Source organism: Equus asinus, chromosome 21 (genome assembly GCF_041296235.1).
Source record: "Equus asinus isolate D_3611 breed Donkey chromosome 21, EquAss-T2T_v2, whole genome shotgun sequence".
Taxonomy (NCBI): Eukaryota; Metazoa; Chordata; class Mammalia; order Perissodactyla; family Equidae; genus Equus; species Equus asinus.
The window spans coordinates 35,596,517-35,615,478 of NC_091810.1; the positions used below are offsets into that span (position 1 = coordinate 35,596,517).

An 18,962-nucleotide genomic window follows, 5' to 3' on the forward strand; every position below is an offset into this window, starting at 1 on the left:
ACAAAATGCCAACTGACATAGCATTGGGAGCTACTTATTCCAGACATCTGAAGTCCAACCATCTCTCTAAATTATGATGGCCATAATATTTCATAATGACCGTTATTAGGTCCCCAAAGGAAAGAATGTCTTCATCTTTTTGGAGACATTGGGTCTGATGCTCCTGTTCTTGGCGGCTGGTATCATATTTGCATTGAAAAATTACACCACAGGGTTGATGATGGTATTTGGCCAGAGGAAGGAGAAAAAAATCAAATGTGTCTAAGCTAGAACTATTTTTCATTTTGTTTTATGGATTCAATTTTGTGATATATAGTGTTTGTAAGGTCCTTCAGTGAGAATGTACTCTAGTTTAAACTTGGCCTTGAGTTTATGCTGACACACTGATTGAGCTTTAAAAAAGGTCATCATCATTATTCAATCAAGCATCAATCACTGCCTCTTGCTCCCAGCCCCTTGACCCCGTGATTAAATGCTGGCCCTCCTTCAGCGTTCAGCTCATCCCTTCTGCCCTCTTCTTCACATTGGATTACCTTTCTTTTCACCTGCTCCCAAGAGCAACAGTGCTTTCTTCTGTCATGGCACTTAGCACTGACCACACTGAATTATAACCGTCACTTTGCTTCTTTCTCCTTAAGACAGACGATGAACTCGTCCAGGTCAGCGCCATGTCTGATTTACCTTTGTCTCTTCAGTAGTGCTTCCCTAAGCATATGGCAGAGCTCAATAAATCTTGTATGGATGAATAGTCACATGGCTGGTTCCTTCACATGCTTCAGGTCTTAGCTCAAATACTGTCTCTTCAAGAAAGACGTGTTTGACCACCCAGTATAAAGGAGCTGTGCATCCCAGCATGGCCTATTCCATTATCCTGCTTCATTTTCATCACTCAAGTTATCACTCTGAAATTATTTGCTAAATTGTTTATTCTCTGTTGCCCTACGGAATGTGAGCACTGTGAAAACAGGTCCTTGTGGGTCTCGTTCATTGCTTTATTTAATGCCAGCTCCTGGCACATAGTAGCCCTCAGCACAGTTTGGTTAAATGAGTGAGTGAATTTTCCTTGTTTTCCCTCCTGCCCTCAGTGGAAAATGTTAGGGCTGATGACTGTACCTTCCTTTTCTGGTTTTCTGGACTGTCCTTAGCATTTTATCGGTAAGGTGAGGGCAGTTTAAATTTATTTCATGGTTTATATATTCTGTATTAAACAAACAAAAAACTGGCTGGCAGAGAGTGATGCAGATGGCTTTCTTGAGAAGGGTTACTGGTCATTAATGTTAATTGTTTAGAGCCACTGGTTTGCAGTCAAATAACTATCAATTCCGTGTTGCCGGGGAAATCTCAGATTTTCTCACTCTGTCTTTCCTGCATCCCTCCACATCTGTACCTCCTTGATCTCTTAGTATTCTGATTCATCGTCATACTAATCCCCCCTCCCCAGTAAAAGCGTTACCTACTAGGCTCATTATCTTTTCATGCAGCAGGATTTTTGCTGATAACTGTTAGTATTCTGGTGTGTTCTTTAATGCAGTTTCTCTCATCAAAATTTTTTTCGATGTGCTCTTTAAATCTTCCCAAGAAAGAGGAAGGAGAAGCAAGCAATGAAACTTTTCCCGTTCCTTCTCCTTGTCCCTACTTGCAGATACAACATTTTATACCTGCAGTCCTTTTTAGAGGCACAAACTTAGCTGAAGGTAGCCTCACCCTAGGCATTGGATCTAACACCAGAGCCATGTGGTTGGACAAGTATGATTTAACCTGAGGATCGTAGGCCCCAGTCAAATGGGCTTCTCAAGGTCACTGGCCAAGGCTTCAGAGACTCCTTGAAATTATATGCAAAATTGTGTTTTTGTGTAGCTTTGCTTGAGAGAGGCTCAAGCAGCTTTTTCTCCCATTTTCAATCAAGGCCATGGCCCAGTAATTTAGCAGCACAGACACTTGAGTAGGAATGGCAGTCATTGAGCCAAGACAGAGCTAGAACAAACTCCAGTTATTTTTTATCTAGCACTGCACTGAAGCCAATAGGTACATACCATTGTCCAAGCACACACAGTGCAGCTGCGACCTTCAGTCATGCTTGGCGCTTTATGATTATAGCTGTATTATAGGAAAAATCTAGAAAACTTGGAAAATACTGAAAATAAGAATATGAATCACCTGTTAATCCTAGCATTCAGAAACAATGTTTTAATGCCTTGCCTTCTAGTCTTTGGGTGTATGATCTATGTGTGTGATATATACATATATCTATTTTTTAACAATGAGCTTATATTCTATGTGCAGTTTTTATCCTGCTTTTCACGTCTTATATCATTTCTATTTTTCCTTGCCACTAAATATTCTTGATCGTGCGCATTTTTAATGGATTTGTAATTTTTTATCTTGTTGGTATGACAATATGTTTGCTCAGTCCTCTGTTTTTGGAAGTTCAGATTGTTTTCAATTTTTATCTTCTTTATGTAATACTGTGTTGAACATCTTTTTATATAAATCTTTGTGAGACTCTCTGATTATTTCCTTAATACAGACTCCTAATGATGGGTTAACTGAGTTAAAGTCAGCTATAATTTTTGGGTCCTACAGTTAGGATTATGTATTGATAGATTTTAGAATAAGAGACAAAGCTGGTGGGGTCTGAGATGAAAATGTGCTCAGGAGCAGTCTTACTAACTCTTTGGAACATAAGAGCAGGTTCTGAGCCTTCTCTTTTCCATAGCTTTCAGTGGTCTCCACGAACTACCTAACTGTGTGTCTCTTTCTTTCTCTAAATATACATAACAGTTCCCTGCTCCTTGCACATTGCAATGCCTGATTCAGATCCAGGACACCAGTTCTAATGCAACATTTTCCTTTGCAAAACTCTAAACAATCCCATGTGTTCAATGACATTGATTAGCAACATAATGTTTGTTAGAACACTGAGGAGGAAACCAAAATGTTTGTATTAAAATGCTCAAATCTAGAAACCAAGTGCAGAGGGGAATGAATATCATGATGACATAATACATTTTTATTATTTGAAGACCTATTTTGCATATGACACTGACATTAGGATTCACCCCTTCAAAGTCCTTTGCACAATTTTTCTCTATTCTTTCGGTTAGAAAGGTTGATTGACATTCTCACTTGCTTTAAACCTAGAAAGAATTTGGTCCAGGGAAGTCCAATCTCTTTCCTAGCAACTCGAGTTTTGTTGAACTCAGTGCGGAATTGGTAGTGCTTGGCTTCTGTTTGGCTTCCCCTGCTAGCTGAGCTAGCTCTCCAAGTCTTTCCCATTTCCCTTTAGTCAGTAGAACAAACAGAAGTCTTAATCTCAACAGAGTGCTTAAAGAAACTGTATATGTATATATTCATTTTGGGAAAAAGTAAGCAACTCTGGAAGGATGTAGAGGTTAGTGATGGCTCTAGAGATTTAAAAGTGCAATAAAATGTTCTGAAATTTGCTGCTTTCATCTTACTTAAAAAGGCAGTACAGACTTTGGTTTACTGTGGTATCTGTGTGTGTGTGTATGTATGTGTTCTTAAATAAATAAAGCTTTTCTTGAAGATACTAAAAGAGGTAATAAAGCCATCCAAGATCCCCTGAGCCGAAGAACACACTTGTTTTGGTGTATAACCTTCCTAGTCCTTGTTTCCAAATCCGTGTGTATTCTGTTACATATTTACTTTTTTCGTATAAATTTTTGTGTACAACCATTATAAAATTTCACCAAGAATAACATTTGTCATTTAGTTACATGAGAACCTGTTCAGTAGCGTAGTTTATGACCTTGTTATTTAAAAGGAAAGAGATTCCTCCCCCTCGTGTTAATTGGTCAACCCGAGTCACTGGCAGAGAATTTGCCAGTTGTTTTCTCCAAAGGGACACCTTTTTCATTGAGAACTTTAGAAATTCAGGTCGCAAGCTTTTCCCACTTCTCTATATCACACTTAAGACTCATACTTTGAATGTGTACTTCCCTGTAAAAGTTTTCTGGGATCCCTCTGAAGAGCCTTTGTCACCTTCTAGGCTCTAAGAGCAGATGGTGCCATCTGTGGACTCTTTCTTCTGCTTCTTCTCAAAGTTGCCCTTCCTTTCCCTGAAGGGAACAGACGAGCTCACTAAGATGGTGCTGTTTCTGCCCATATGCCTCATATGTAATATGTGATACAGTTTATACAACACACGCTTCCTGCTGTCACTGGGAACACAAAGTGTGCACTTGTCCTAAGGAAGACCACTGATGTGCCATGAAGTGTGGGATCCTGTTGCTTTCTGTCACCTATCCAGTATGGATAGCCTTGCGGTCAACTCTAGCTAGACAAGAGCCACATCCTCTGATTTCTAAGTCTTGGAGAACTCTGCCTAACAGTGACCTTTTTTGAGTGTTTTCCATTAGGTCTCCATGCTGTTTTTAATACATCTGAGTAGTTTTGGCTAAAGTAAATTATGAATTGTAATCAGGAGTTTTGTTCCAGCATTCATATTCATTAGATTTTGATTTAATGAGTATATAGACCTAAAACAAATCTGATTTCTTTTTTTAAAAAAAAACGGTGAAGTGCAGTCTCCTGATTTTTTTTTACTTTTTAAATACTAATTTCTGGCTACTTTTGGCTCCTGTAAAAGGTATGGCTTTTTATATAAAAAGAAGGTTTTCAGCAACTGGCTAGCCAAGAGGAACAAATCCCTCTTTAAATTCAAAGAAGTTTTTATTTGTTGTAAAATAAAACATTGTGTCAGTTGAGCTGAGATCTTTTCGAATGTTCCATGGACTGCTTCCTCAGAGGAAACAGACTATAACTGATGACCCCCATGTGCTTCAGACTGGTTGGCTTTGTACAATTAACGGAAGGGCTGTTAGTTAATTAATGTTTGTTTTTAAATTAATATTTTATTGCCTCAGCAAGATGTGAAAATGGTGTTCTTGAAAAAGAATTCTAGATTAAGGATAAAATCTGCTGAAATTAACCCCTCTGATCTCTGGTCCTCCTTGTCCCCCCAGAAATATCCCACTTCTCAGTTTGGTGTAGACAGTCATGGAGGGTAGATGCTGTGAGTGTGTTTGAGTATGTTTAATCCCCGTCTCCTCCTGTACCTGTCATTCTGCAGCGTGTCGTTTTCACTCAACATTATGATGTGGAGATTATCCATGTTGTTACCCAAACAGAAAGCTCATTCCTTTCAACCTCTGCAGACTGCTTTATAAGTTGGCTGTCCCACAGCTTATTTAGAACATCTAGTCGTTTCTGGGTTTCCTTTGTACTGTCAGTGCTGCAGTGCACATCTTTGTACATGCACCTTTGAATGTGTGTGCACGTGTTTCTTATGATAGAGAATGGAAAGTGCCCTTTATTTTATATATGAAAATCTTAAGGGATAGGGACTTGAGGATGGTCAGAGTCTTATAAAGGATTAGCAGAGTGTGGATTGAAGCCATTTTCCTTGACTCCTTTCCTGCTTAATTGGGGATTCTTTACAGATTTTTGTAGAAGATCATTGGGATCCTGGGTGAAGTCAAGCCTAATAGAAGCTAACTACAGTAAAACATTGCTTATTCCAGATAACCAAGAAGGTCGGTCTGAATTAGGGAAAAGTGTGAATTTAAAGATGTAATATTGTATAATTTTGAACTGTATACAATGACTCACACTAATATAACTTGATAAAATTCCTTAAGGGAATCACATTAATGAACAAATAAAAGCACCTCATAATTGTTTTTGAGAATAATGACATATCTAAATTGCTCAACACAGTTATTCTCATCCATTGGTAAAATATTTCCTCTACAATAGTTTTTATATTTTCACATGCTTAGCAAATGATTTTCCCTAGTTACAGTAAGATAACCATAACCACTGCCTTTCTGAATGGTGTGAATTAGCACAGGAAGGTGAAAGGGGTGGACATTTGAGGGCCTACTCTGTGCCAAGTACAAGGCTTTTAAAGATTTTGCTGTTTAATTATCACAAGCATCTGGTGAAGTGAGGCTTATTATCTCTATTTCATAAATTGAGAAACTGAGGCATAAAGGGCTCTAAAGCAACTTCCTGAAGGTTGCCTGACTTGAATGGGTAAATACTCTTTCTACCATATCATAGTTTCCTTAAATGTGGTCCGCATCAGAATCTCCTGGAATATTTGCTCATACTGCAGATTCCTGGGCCCCTGAGGGTGAAGCCCAGGGATTCTGTGTTTTTAACAAGCTGCCAAGTGCTCCTTCTACACTCTGAAGTCTGAGAGCCACTCTGCCAGACCGCAGTGACCTCGTTCTGAAGCTCTGATGAGCTCTGCCAGAAAACTGCCCCTATGCCTTTGAGGACAAGGAATTCCTATCATGGCTCCTTGCACTGGGCACTTCTGTCGTGCTCCTCTGGGTGCCTTCCTCCTGCCCACCCACTTCCATGGCCTCGCGTGACTTGCGCTGAACTTAGCAAGGCTCATGGTTTGACAAGCCCCTTCCAAAAGAGTTGAAATCATCACCCTACATATAGGGATCACTGTCTAAAAAAGGTTGAAGTTTTCAGTGCAAAATCATGAGCTCCTAAGTGTATCTTTTGTGCCTAATACAGATGGAATCTGCGTTTTGCATTCTAACCTTTGCTCAAATAAGAAATTTTAAAAATTGAAAATGAAAGGGCAGCTTGCAGAAACGATTACTTTTGAAATACCAATATGTGGTTTTATTTTCCATTCTAGCCCTCCTTTGCTGCACTCCCCTGGTGGTAGATTTCCCATAAGCCTGCCCTTAATTACTGCTGACTTTCCTAGAAGTGAGGAGATCAGAGTCCCTTCCAGCTCTCACCCTCCCACTAAGGACAGGATTTTGGAAGAGCCAGCCAGGTTCAGAGACCACCTCTCTCTCCTCTGCCTTTTCTCTTTCTCCATTATTATGTTTTTCTCTCGGCTCTGTGAAATTTCTCTTTTTCACTCCCAAACGACCTGCTTTCCCCTTAAGGGTCTAGTCCCAGCTCGAGTCCAAGCTGAATAGGAGTTTGCTTGGATGACTGACAGGTATTGAGAGGTGTGCCGAGGATCCGGAGTGGGTCCTAGACGGACTTGGATTTGTGTTCTGTGCTGGCAAAAGAGCATCTGTCTTTGTTTTGGTGTTTGGCTCATCCAGATAAAGAAGGCATTCCCTCTCCTGAAAGGCAGAGAGAAAAAAAGAAAGAAAAGACCAAAAAAAGGAAAAAATTTTAATTTTAACCATGTACTCCTCTGAAACTAAATATACACCCCTTCCTCTCTCCTGATTGGTCCGCTTCAATTGACAAGTGGATCGAGTGGAAAGGAAATATCCTGGACTTAATTGTAAGTTAAGTCTCTCTTAATCCAGAAGAGCATTTGAGATTCTGTCCAAGTGTTCAATTTCCCAGGCCGCTGAGGTCTGTGAATTTCTTTTCCCAGCCTCCAGGCTGCTGCAGTACAAGTCAGCATAGCTAATGCAGATAGATCTCCTGCCTCTCGCTCTCCTCCTCCCTCTGCTTTGATTCGATATGAACAGCCTGCTAACTCCGATGCTAGGGGAGAAATCTGACATAACTCTGCAGATGGCTAGGTTGCCATGAAACACCTGGGGATTATTCTTTAAGGAAAAGGTAACATTTATATGCTAATGATTTCTTCCCCTCTCCCCTCCTTGTTGCATTTTTTCCAGGGCTGCCCGTTCCCAAGAAGAGCCCAAAGTCGGTAAGGACTTGTCAGTTACTTAGTGCTTGTTTGGGGGCAGGGGGGCAGGTGGTGGGAGGGGACGCGGTCTGGCTTGACTTCACTAAATGTGTTTTAGAGTGGATGGGGGAAACTGGACGGGGGCTCCTTATATTGAGTTCTGGGGATCTGTTTGCTATAGAAGGTATTTGGGTTTGTCTTGAACTGTCTAGTGATTTGTGGGCAGGCTGCAGGAGCCAGGAGAAAGAATTCATGGTTGGAATCTTCTCTATGTAAATGCATCACAACTCTCATTCAAATAGATGAGTTTCTTAGATGTTTTAACTTGATACAAATGCTATCGTTTCCTTTGGGAGGGGAAAAAAAAAAACCAAAAAACTCCACCTGCTAACCGGGTAGCATTGCTGTCAACTGGTGTTTCCAGCCGTTTGCATGAGTAGATTCTCTCCTTGAGCTTTCTTGTCCACTGGATGATGAACTGTTCACAAAATTTAAAAGCCTGTAGGTTTAAGGAAGAATGGCTATGCCCTGTATAGGTGTCCATGCTCACATGGAACGATGTTCAGTGCCCCAGCCCTAAGAATAAGACATTTCCTTGCTGTGGAAATGTCCTTTGTTGTTTTGCTAGCTTTAGCAGCATTATGCTGCAGGTATAGGATTCTTTAAAAAAAAAAAAAAATCAATGTTTTGCTGTCCTTTCTAATCTGGTTTCCCTGAAGATGCATTACCTAGTTGACATGTTAGCTAATAGCTTAGAGGCTGTAGTGTTTTGTTTGGTAGTGTGAGGTTCTGCTCCTGGGGCACTGGCAACAGATTAAAATGCTACTTAAAAACTCAAAATCTGGAACTCGGATGCCTGTGAAATTGATCCGGGTGGAAGAGGCTTCCCAATTCATTAACATTGGGATAGAGAGGGGTACTACCATGTGGCTTGAATATTTGGGCGAGGGAAAATCTGCAGCCTTCTGCCATCCAGGAAGGGAGAACCTTTAAAACTTTGCAGCTCATGGTGCTGCAGCTGAATTCCTTCCACCTGTCTCCAAGCCTGGCTGTGAGAGGCAGAAGTTTATTAAGATGAAAGAGGGAGCTTCCTGCATTCTGAAGCCCCACATCTAAGTTCTCCAAAGAGAAAGTCTGCAATAATTGATGTGATTCCAATGGCATAGTGCCATGGTGATTGGAACATGTGACTTCAGGGCTCCTTCCTTGTCAGTTTGTGTTAAGATCCAGGCAGAAAAGTGCTGGTCGGAGCCCATGTTGGAACCACAGAGATGCTAAAACCTGTGTGTGTGTGTGTGTGTGTGTGTGTTTTTTCACATGCATGCACGTGTCTCCCCATCCCTGGGTCATAGTCAGAAACCTATTCAGCCTTCAGAAAAATAGAATCAAATCTAGAAGATGTGTCACATGAGCCTTGAATTAGAGGGAACCCTCCTTTTTTCTTCCCCATCCCCAACCATGCTCTGTGATGCGTGGACTTATTTTACACACTCCACGTGGAATGGAGTCTTGACAAGGAGCATACAGGGGGAGAGAGGGCAGTTTTGTGCAGGCAGCATGACATCAGGTAGCAAGGTGTCTTTTTTTGTTTTGCATCCCATTTAAACTTAACTGTGCAGGAGGATTTTTGGAGATTCATTTGCATCTCTTCTTCCCCAAAGTATTTTGGAATTCCCTGCTGAACTCACAGGGTATCAGACAGGTAGAGAGCCTGCATTCACCAAGTCAGTTAAGAGAATTCCCTATGACAGTTTATTTTTGTAGAAGTCATGTCATTAGCAAGCAGCAAGCCAATTACTCAGGCTGCATTCCTAGAAAAAAAGCTCTCTTAACTGCTTTGCCCACAGTCTGCTGGCTCTTAATTACCACAAGCTAAGAGACTGATGTGTTGCTGGGTTAGGAAAGAATGAGCCCCCAGCTTGGGGCTGGTCCTGCCCTGATTTCTGTGCCAGGACAGGGATGATGGGTTTCACAGCATTGTTGGCACGCTCTGGAAGCTGCTGTACAAAATTTGGGGGATATCTGCCAAGGTCTGCTGTTGCCAGTGGAGCTTTGCTAACATCTGTGATCAGTGGGAGCTCTGTACAGGTGGGTTGAAAGCTGTTTCCCTTTCCCAGTTTGGATGTTGATGATGTCCTGCCAAAGAGACAGATGATTATGGGATTTTTCTCGTGGGGTCGGAGGGAATCCATGGGGAAGTTGGACATCATGGCTCCAGAAAGCCATTCACATGATGGCAGATAAGGTCAGTTATGCAGGCTACGTAATGAAATGCACACTGATTGTGCCTGGCCTGTGATACGCTAAGATTTACTATCAGCTCTGTGACTATACTCTCTTTACCTAAGGCCATGGTTTTTCTTTTTTCCTAGAGGCTCCTGACATTATTGGCTTGGTCATGTGACTGACAGCTTCCTTTCGCCCTCACACCTTTTTTCAAAATAATGTTCTTAATAATTAAGTAGTTGGGTTTTTATTAGAACAGAAGGACTTATCTTTTTGATCTTGTTTCCCCTCCTGGATAGCCTGGATAGCTTACTTTTAATAAGCAATTTCACCTACGAGATTTAGTTTAAATGTTGAATATATGGTTTAATACTCATTGGAGACAATGGCAGTGTCTTAATGAAAGTTTATTAATTTGATATCTGGACATCCACAACATCAGGGATTTTTCTGCCAAATGGCAGAGACAAAAATAAGACATATTTGCTGTCAGGTTTTAGACTTCACTGGGAAACTGATTCCGTGGCCCAATTTAATCATCCTGGCTTGAAACTTATTTAACTGAGACTCTTGGTCTAAATAACACATAAGGATTTTGTCTGTGAGAGTTTAAATATCATACCAAACCCTGAATTTTAAGTCCATATTCACCTGTTTTCTCACTAATTCACTTCCCAGCCATTCCTTCTCTTTCTCCCTTCCTTCATCTGTCCATCTGTCCATTTAACCATCCATCATCTATCCATTCATCCATCTGTGCATTCATCTTTTACCCACTCATCCAGCCATGCATGCATGCATCCATCCATTCATTTATTTAGTGAAGTAGTATTGAGAACCTACTAAGTGTCAGGTTTGGTGGAAGGTACCGGAAATACTATAATAAATAAGATGGTCACAGCACCTTCCTGGAACTTACAAACAAATGATTTATTGATTGCTCCTTTCAAAAAAAGGATTCATTGTCACAAATCACCAAAAATCTTTATGCATTTGTTCCTTCAACAACTATTTATTGAGTATCCCTGTGCGCCAGAGCCACTGCCAGTATACAATAGGAACTAAAACAGAAAACATTCCTGTCCTCATGGAACTGGGAGGAGACAAGCAATAACCACACAAATGGGCAGATCTATACAGACCCTCCTCATGGGGCTTAAAGTCTGATGAGCATATGCTTCCAAAAGTTAACAAAGCAGAAATATAATACAGAACCAAGTGCACACATAATGAAAATCATTCAGCTCTTAATTATAATAACCAAAGTTAAGTAGTTGTACAAAGCCATATAAAAGACCCAAGATTGAGTTAGGTGCTATGATTGAGCTGTGGAATCTTTCGGAGTTCCCCAGCAGCCTGAGCAACATAGGAAACCGCGTTATTTACTTAGCTGTTAACAGTCAGATCAAAGAGAGCATACCATGTTAACTAAAAAGACAAAATTTTCCCAGTTACTAAAAAGTTCTCCAAGTTTCCATAGAGGGCACACTGAACAGGGGGCAGGGCAGTCTCTTTAACAACCTTTTTGTAGGAAACCTCGTAGCAAGCCAAAAGGTAGCAATAGTGACAGGTTGCTAGTCCATTGTCCTCTGTTTCTTTGCCCTGGAAGGGATCTTAAGGACATTGCTGACAACTAGTCATTAAGAGATGTGAAGGAGAGATCTTCGATAATGTACACAGTGAGTGACCCTGGCCTGAAAACTCCAGTCTTATGTCCCCTGGCTCTTTCTCAGACTCTCCTAGTTGTCTCAGTACCTAGTTTCCTTCTTTTCCCCATACCACTTGTCCAACAACCAGGGCAGTAGTACAACCCATCAAAGCTCCTCCATGCTACAGGGAGAAGCATTGAGAGTAGCAGATGGGCGAAGGAGCAGGATTACTTAAGCAGGTCCTTGCCTCTCGCTTCTCACAGCAGCTCAATCCTCACCCCTTTGGAGCCTTAGAAAATGGACTTTGCTATTGTATTAGATTTCTTTAAAACATTCAGTGTGAACCAAAATTCATTTTCACATCCAATCAATACCTTCCTTCTCTTTTCCATTAACTCCTCTTGCTTGCCTTTTGGGAAGAAATCGTTTGCCTTAGACCCATAAATGATAAAAGAAAGAGACCAAAAGAAGGACCATCCTCTGCTTTGCCTTGTATTTGAGTCTCTGATTTTCGCACAACCTTTAATGACATTGGCCTACTATCTCATTAGCACTTGGAGTTTTTCCTGTTGTCCGTGTAAATTGCTGCAGTGGCCTTCAGTCTTGGCAGATAAGTGAACTGTAAATAATTTTGCTTTAAAATGGATCGATTTGTCATTTTTGAGCCACATGAATTCTCTTCATCATTTAAGCTCCTAAGTGCTGTCTGTATTCATTTGCTCTTCCAAGTAAATATTTTCAGCTCACTTTATAAGTACCTCTGTTTTGAAATCATTCTGTGAAATACTGATGAGCTGATTTATTTTCCTGTTTCCATTTATAAAAACCATTGCATCTTCCCTATTTCCCTTGCCTGTCAGTAGTAAGGGAACCATTCGTTCTAGGGAGGTTGGTAAATGACACGAATTCACCCATAGTGTGTGGCTAAGGACTTTTATGGAGTTTTCAAAATTGAGCCCATTTCTTTCCTCCTAGTTGGCTCTGATTTGATATTCAGAAATAAAAATCTTGATTCAAAAAATACCAGCATAGTGACAACAGCTGGCACTGGAAATATCCATCTCGATATGTGGCTCCCCTTTCCAACCAGTTGGTCAAGCTGGAGAACTGGGAGGTGGATATCCATGTTTCTGAGATCTCCTCTTCCTCCTCGTCTCCCCCGTTGAGTCTGTCAGCAGTGCCTGTTGAGTCTGGCGCCAAAATGCCTTTTGACTTTACTAGTCCCTTTCCTTCATCTCTACTACTCTCCTAGTATAAACCACTTCGGATCCCTCACGTGGACTGCTCAGTAGCCTCCTGACTGGCTCTCTGCTTTCACTCCTATCCCCACCAACCCATTCTCCACCTACTAGTGAGGCCAAACTTTCTGGAAGTAAATTGGCTCCTGGCACATCCCTGCTTTAAATTCATTAAAGGATTCCTGCTCCCCCGAACTAAGAATGAAACCCAGACTCCTTAAAGTAGCCCATGAGGCCCTTGCATTATTTGGTCCCCAAGTTCATCTCAGACCACCCTACTCCCTCGCTGTGCACACTACCCTTTTGCCTGTCTTCAAACAATCCAAGCTCATTTTTGCTTTGAAGACTTAGCACAAGCTGCTTCCATTAATGGAGTGTTTTTCCAGAGGCCTCTCCTTACCATCTGTCTAGAGGACATTGCAGTACGTTGTTATCAATCTATTCTGATTGTGTGGTTAATATGCCTTTATACACATATGTGCATATGCACACACCTAGATACACACTCAGGTATCCATTCCAAGACCTCAGGCACTATCCCTTTCTTCCTAATACATTGTATCCCTCAGAATCTGGCTCACAGTAGGTGATTAGTATGTGTTGATTAGATAAGTGAATAAGTAGTTTACTCAAGGGAGCCTAGCTGGATGTTGTGTCATTGGTGTACTAGGTATTTCCTCCATCCATATTCTTAGTATGCATAGAGTTACTTTAACAGACTTGAAAGTATATCTTTAATGATAGATACTTGTCTTTGGCCAGTTTCTCACCTAGAAAGATGAGGTGAAAGACAATCACATTAGATGCAAATCTGATCCTGGGCTCTAACTAGTTCAGAAGTGAATTTGTTCTCATGACCCAGGTCTTCTGGGAGATCAAGCGGCTACAGGTTGACTTTAATTTAAGAAATATATAAACATGGCTTTTCTCCTGGACAATTCTGGGCTGTAACTAGATAAAAGACAAGTCCGGAGTGCCAACAAGAACTTGAAAGGAAACTTAAAGTGAGGTTAAATCTTATCGGGGGAAATCCAAAAAGTTTCCAGATTACTGTGTATTTAGCCCATTAGTGTGGGTTAGAATATGCTATTTAGTGAGAGTTTAGTGGTGGCAGTTTTTAGAGCACATTCTCAAGATGCTGCTTTCCTTTTATTTTCCAAATTTAGGAACAAAGTTTAGATGACACTTGAAAGGGATGCAGAGGTGCAGTTTGATTGAGAGGCAGTTTTGCAGACTCATTCCAGATTGCATTTGTCATTTTAAATTGCATTAAATTGGACCTAAATGAGTCATATATTGGGGAGGTGAGAAAGGGTATTAAAATTTGAAGAATGGCCCATGCCACTTCCAGTAGACTTCATTTGCCCACTCTGGTTATGGCACAGCTGTCTCTTCAGTTAAACTCAGGATTTCCAGGTCCTCCGTGTCAGAGATTTGTACACTGGGACAGCCATCAAAGAATCTTAGAAATCCGGGAGGTGAGATGAGAATGCCTGTGCATGCATTTGTGGGTATGTGTGTCAAAGCACATGTGCATTCTCTGTAGGAGAAAGGTGCAGCCCTTTTATCAGACTGTCTTTGGGGCAGGGTTGCCTGAAAGATATTTTCCTCCAGTTCAGGAAGAGGGAGTGAGTGGAAGAGGTTAAAGTTAGCTTCCCAGGGACTCCAAGGAACCCCAGGAGAGGAAGAAGAGTGTGATGTTTCCTTCCGGTAATCCTGCCATGCAGCTCACCCTAGATCTCAGGGAGGTTTTGTGAAGCGTAGTCTCAACACGAGGAGACTGGAGCTTCCAGGGTCAAAGATGGACTTTAACTGTGACAGGACTCTAGTGTCCATGGACTGACCCCACAATCTGGCATTTGCTACTCATTTGAGGAACCAAGAAAGGGCCAGCACTTGAAGGGAGGGAATACAAGTCTCAGGGTAAACTCAGAGGTCCTTTATCTATTGGGAATTATTTGCTTTTACATTTAAAATATCTTTTCTCTCCTTCCTGAGAGGAGAACAAAAACGAAACACTACCCAAGTGTAAAAATAGAAAATAGCAGTTCTCATTAATTCTCCTTACCAAAGTTCATTTCAAAATGAAAATAGCTTTAAATTTTGTCTCAATTATAAAAAGCATTCTCTGTGCATTATAAAAATGAAAAATAGGCAATGCAGTAAAGTATAAGAGGGGGAAAACCCACCCTGATTCCAACTTTTTTGTACTTATGCTAGTGTGTGTACACACCCAAAATGAGCCGATGCATATGCTCATTTATAATCCAGATGCCTGTAAAGACCACAGTGAAGAGAAAAACAAACTCCCATGCACATGCAAAAGGGAATGGGGATTGTATCTGTCATTAGCATTTTCTGACTCTGAAAATCTTCAGCATGTCTCCAGGGGAAGCAAGAAGGCAGGTATTGACCTTCTCTGGGCAGGAATCAGATGGCTGACCCTGAGAGCAAAATTTACTGTTGGGGGGGACACTTGGAAGTTGGTAGAACCAGGTTCTATTCCAGGTCTTTGGAATGCTGATCCATCCATGTCTGAGCTGAGCACTTTATCCTCAAAAGGGAACAATGGTGACATGGGCTAAGGGTAGTGTTTGTCCCTCCCCAGACATCAGTGTGTTTTCCTGGCATCTTCACTAGAGTTTGTTGTCCTCTTGAGTCTGAGTGAATTAAGCCTCTTGTACAGTTTTACCAAGACCTCTTTGCCAGTCTAAAGCATGGTCCTCAAATTTCTCCCACAGGCACACCAAGTATAATTTTAAATGGTCTATCTTACCTTCATGAAATACATGCCCAATTTTCCTCAACTTTGAATCCTTGCCAAAACCTATATTTAGATCTGTAGGCTGTAATAGTCAAGGGCAGATGAAGTTTTTGTCCTCCTTGAGCTTCTTTAGATACAATTTCAAAGCAAGGAATATAAAGAGAGAGAGTATAGAGGGACCTGAGATTTAAATGAAAGGGACCTTGGAAATTTCCATTGAGATAAGGAATGAAAGATGGGGGATACCTGAGGAGAGAGCAAGGAACAACAGTTTTGATAGGATTGATTGTAAGACCAAGGGGAAGATTTTGATGCTGTTAAGAACTTTAGCAAACTGAGATGCTCTGGGTCAAAGATCTTATAAACTACTTAAAAAGCTATACAGGATCTGTAAGAGAGGACAGAGAGGGCCCTTGCTATCCTCTACCCGTTTATGATGCTTTTAAGCAGATAAGTGTAGAGACATAGCTTCTGTTTGTGAGAGGCAAGACTCCAGGATTGTTTTGAATGGGGGAAACTAAACACCTGGGCTTACCACAGTCTTTTACTGGAGAAAATAACTGAAATTATTTTATATCACACCCAATATTTTTTCTCCCATTAGTTTTTGCTCTTTGTTGAATCACCATTCAAACAAAGAGCATTTCATAAAATGGGAAGGGTCTTTTGCTGAGTGAGTTTTAAGAAACAGGAACCTGCTTATTCTACTGAAATTTAAATGAAACTCTTTCCCTTTGAATACTACTTGGACATTGGACAAGTTACAAATCTAACAAGGCTGACCCCCTGAGGTCAACCCATATATAAGGTTCGATCTTGGTTTTCAACCAACAGTAGTGTCAGGAGATCAAGAGGTGAAATGTGATGCCTGCAAAATTGATTGGCTAAGGATTATGAAAGCTCTTCATATAATAGTTATTTATATACTTAGGAGTACAAGTGCACATATAATGCTAGCATGATTTTTAAAATATCTGATTCCTTTTTCTTATAGTCTAGAAGAACTGATGGAAAATCCTTAGATAAGAGTTGAGTATTTTATTATTGAAAGATGCAAGACGTAGAGTCCCAACGAACGTTTTTAGCCCTGATTGTATTTCTTCTGGATATTATAGCCTTACATTTAAACCTCATAGTATTTCGTGTCATGTATTTTGTCAAAAAATGAGGATGTTAAACTGATACTTCTTGTATCTCTCCCCTGAATTTCAAACCTACGTACTTAATTGTTTACTGGCCATCTCCAGTTGGATGTCTAATAGGCAGCTCAAATTTATAAGCCCAGAACTGAACTCTCTTCTAACTGCACAGGCCCAAATAATTATCCCCTTTCTCTCTGCCATATCAGTAAATGGCTACTGCAGTCTTCCATTTGGATTAGGCCCAAACTTTGAAGTCATCCTTGATTCCTTTCTCACTCACCTTCCATAGGACCTATGAGCAAATCCTGTTGGCTCTACCATCAGGGTATATCCAAAATCTGACCACTTCCGTCCATCTCTGGCCTTGTACCCTAGTCCAAGCCACCATCCTCTCTCACAGAAATAATTACAACAGTCTCCTACATTCTCCCCACTTCTACCCTCGCCCCAGAACCTTTTAAAACAACATCAACCAAAAAATGAGGATATTAAACTGATACTTCTTGTAATAAACAGGCCCAGAGTCTTAGCCGAGAACCTATGATGAAAATTGGATTTGTTTTCTGCTACAGCCCAGAGAGCAGTATGGTTTGTGATTATGTCTTTCCATCTGGCCCGCCCCTCTCCCTGTCTGCCAATCACCTGGGGATTTATCTGCATTCAGCATTAGCTGGAGAAAGGTGGAGGCCACAGTGTTGTTGATATATTTATGTGTATGTGTGCAGAAGAGCTGAGCAAAGACAAGCGGTGGAAAACACCCACTCAGAGACCCAGCAATAATCTCTTCTTGCCCCTCTCTCTTGCTTACTTTCAGCAACCACTGGAAAGAAAAGACAGCCAGAATAGTTCTCAGCACAGTGTCTCCAGCCACCGAAGCCTGCACACGGCGTCCCCAAGCCACGGCACACAGGTGCTCCCCGAGTACCCACCTCCTGCAGAGGCTCCAGCTCCTGATCAAACCGACAGCTCTGGGCAGAAAAAACCAGATCCTTTTAAAATCTGGGCCCAGTCCAGGAGCATGTATGAAAACCGACGTGAGTAGCACCCTGGCTCCTGTCTTCCCAAGACCCCTCCCCAGGGCTCCAACTTTCTCTTGAGGCTTACTGAAAATTGGTTTCCATTGTGTAAACTGGATTGAGGTGAATCAAGGGGAGAGGTGAAAGCTTCTCACAGCAGCGATAGAATCTGTTGGCTATTCTTGGGGGCTCCATTATGTCTTCACTTTGGGGAGGGGGTAGAGATGGATAGTCATCACATAAAAGGCCTGGATAAAAATGGATTTATTTTTCCCTTCAGTTAAAAGAAGTAGAAGATAAGAGCTGCTGTCTCATTAATTTTTCACCACGTGGAGATTGTGACATGCTCTTGTGAAACAGCTCTGATATACAATAGAACATAAATATGATTGGTTTGGATTGCATGAGTAATGAGAAGAAATTAAATGCTTTCTTAGAGGACTCTTAGATTTTAAGGATACTGGCAATTTTTTTTTTTTACCATTATTAGTCTCTCTAAATATTCCCCTTAAAAAGAAAAAAACAAGCAGTTTGTGGTTTGTGCTTTAATTATTGATACTGTGGTTAAATATGTTCCTTTGGCTTTACCTTTTCCATAAATATTAACTAGTGATGGCGTACATCGTAACTTTTTGGCTCTTATAAACCTAAGATTAATATTGCCTTCATGTTTAATGTCTTACTTTTTATTAAGAAATGATTTCCAAAGATGATTCACCATAAATAATACTCATTTATCTTACCATTACCAATGAAAGTTCCTAAAATGCTTTAATCATATGAGATGCGAACGGGCCCTTTTTTGGCTGTTGCTCTTACTGACGTTTTCAGTCATGAGCATGATGGGTCAGGATGAAGCAACAAGGCAGGACATGCACTTCATTTTCTCTTTTTGTCAAGGGATAGGAGAGAATGTTTAATGAGGGAGGAGACCAAGTTTGGTGAAGGGCCTAATGAAAACCGCAAGAGAGAAGAGAATCGTCTTGCCATCCTCTTTGTCCCTGCCCCCCTCAGCAGAGGTTTCGTCTATAGCCACAGTTGTGGTTCTCTCTCAGGCAAAGCTCCATGGAGAGTCATGGCACAGAGGTGGTGGGAGGTGCTCCAGCCTCTCCCCCACCCGCTCGGACTTGGCTATGAAGCATTTCCTCTGCTGGCTGAAGCAACTCCTCTGTGACCCAAACAGAACAGGGGACTGAGGCCAGCATCTCTGAGAAGGAAAGTTGGCCACAGTACTGGGTGCAGTTCAGCAGTTAGGAGGTGGGGGCACAAGGCCAGT

At 41.2% G+C, this 18,962-nt stretch overlaps 1 protein-coding gene across 39 annotated transcripts in view; it reads left to right on the forward strand.

Annotated features, from left to right (window-relative positions):
* Window positions 1–18,962, forward strand: part of MAGI1 (membrane associated guanylate kinase, WW and PDZ domain containing 1) — a 598,403-nt gene that overhangs the window by 548,058 nt on the left and 31,383 nt on the right. For all 39 annotated transcript variants that reach the window (XM_014859300.3, XM_070493532.1, XM_070493531.1 and 36 more), the window contains 2 exons: window positions 7,641–7,672; window positions 17,485–17,704. In XM_014859300.3, the coding sequence (XP_014714786.2) occupies window positions 7,641–7,672; window positions 17,485–17,704 (252 nt within the window). The remainder of the gene's footprint in view (window positions 1–7,640; window positions 7,673–17,484; window positions 17,705–18,962) is intronic.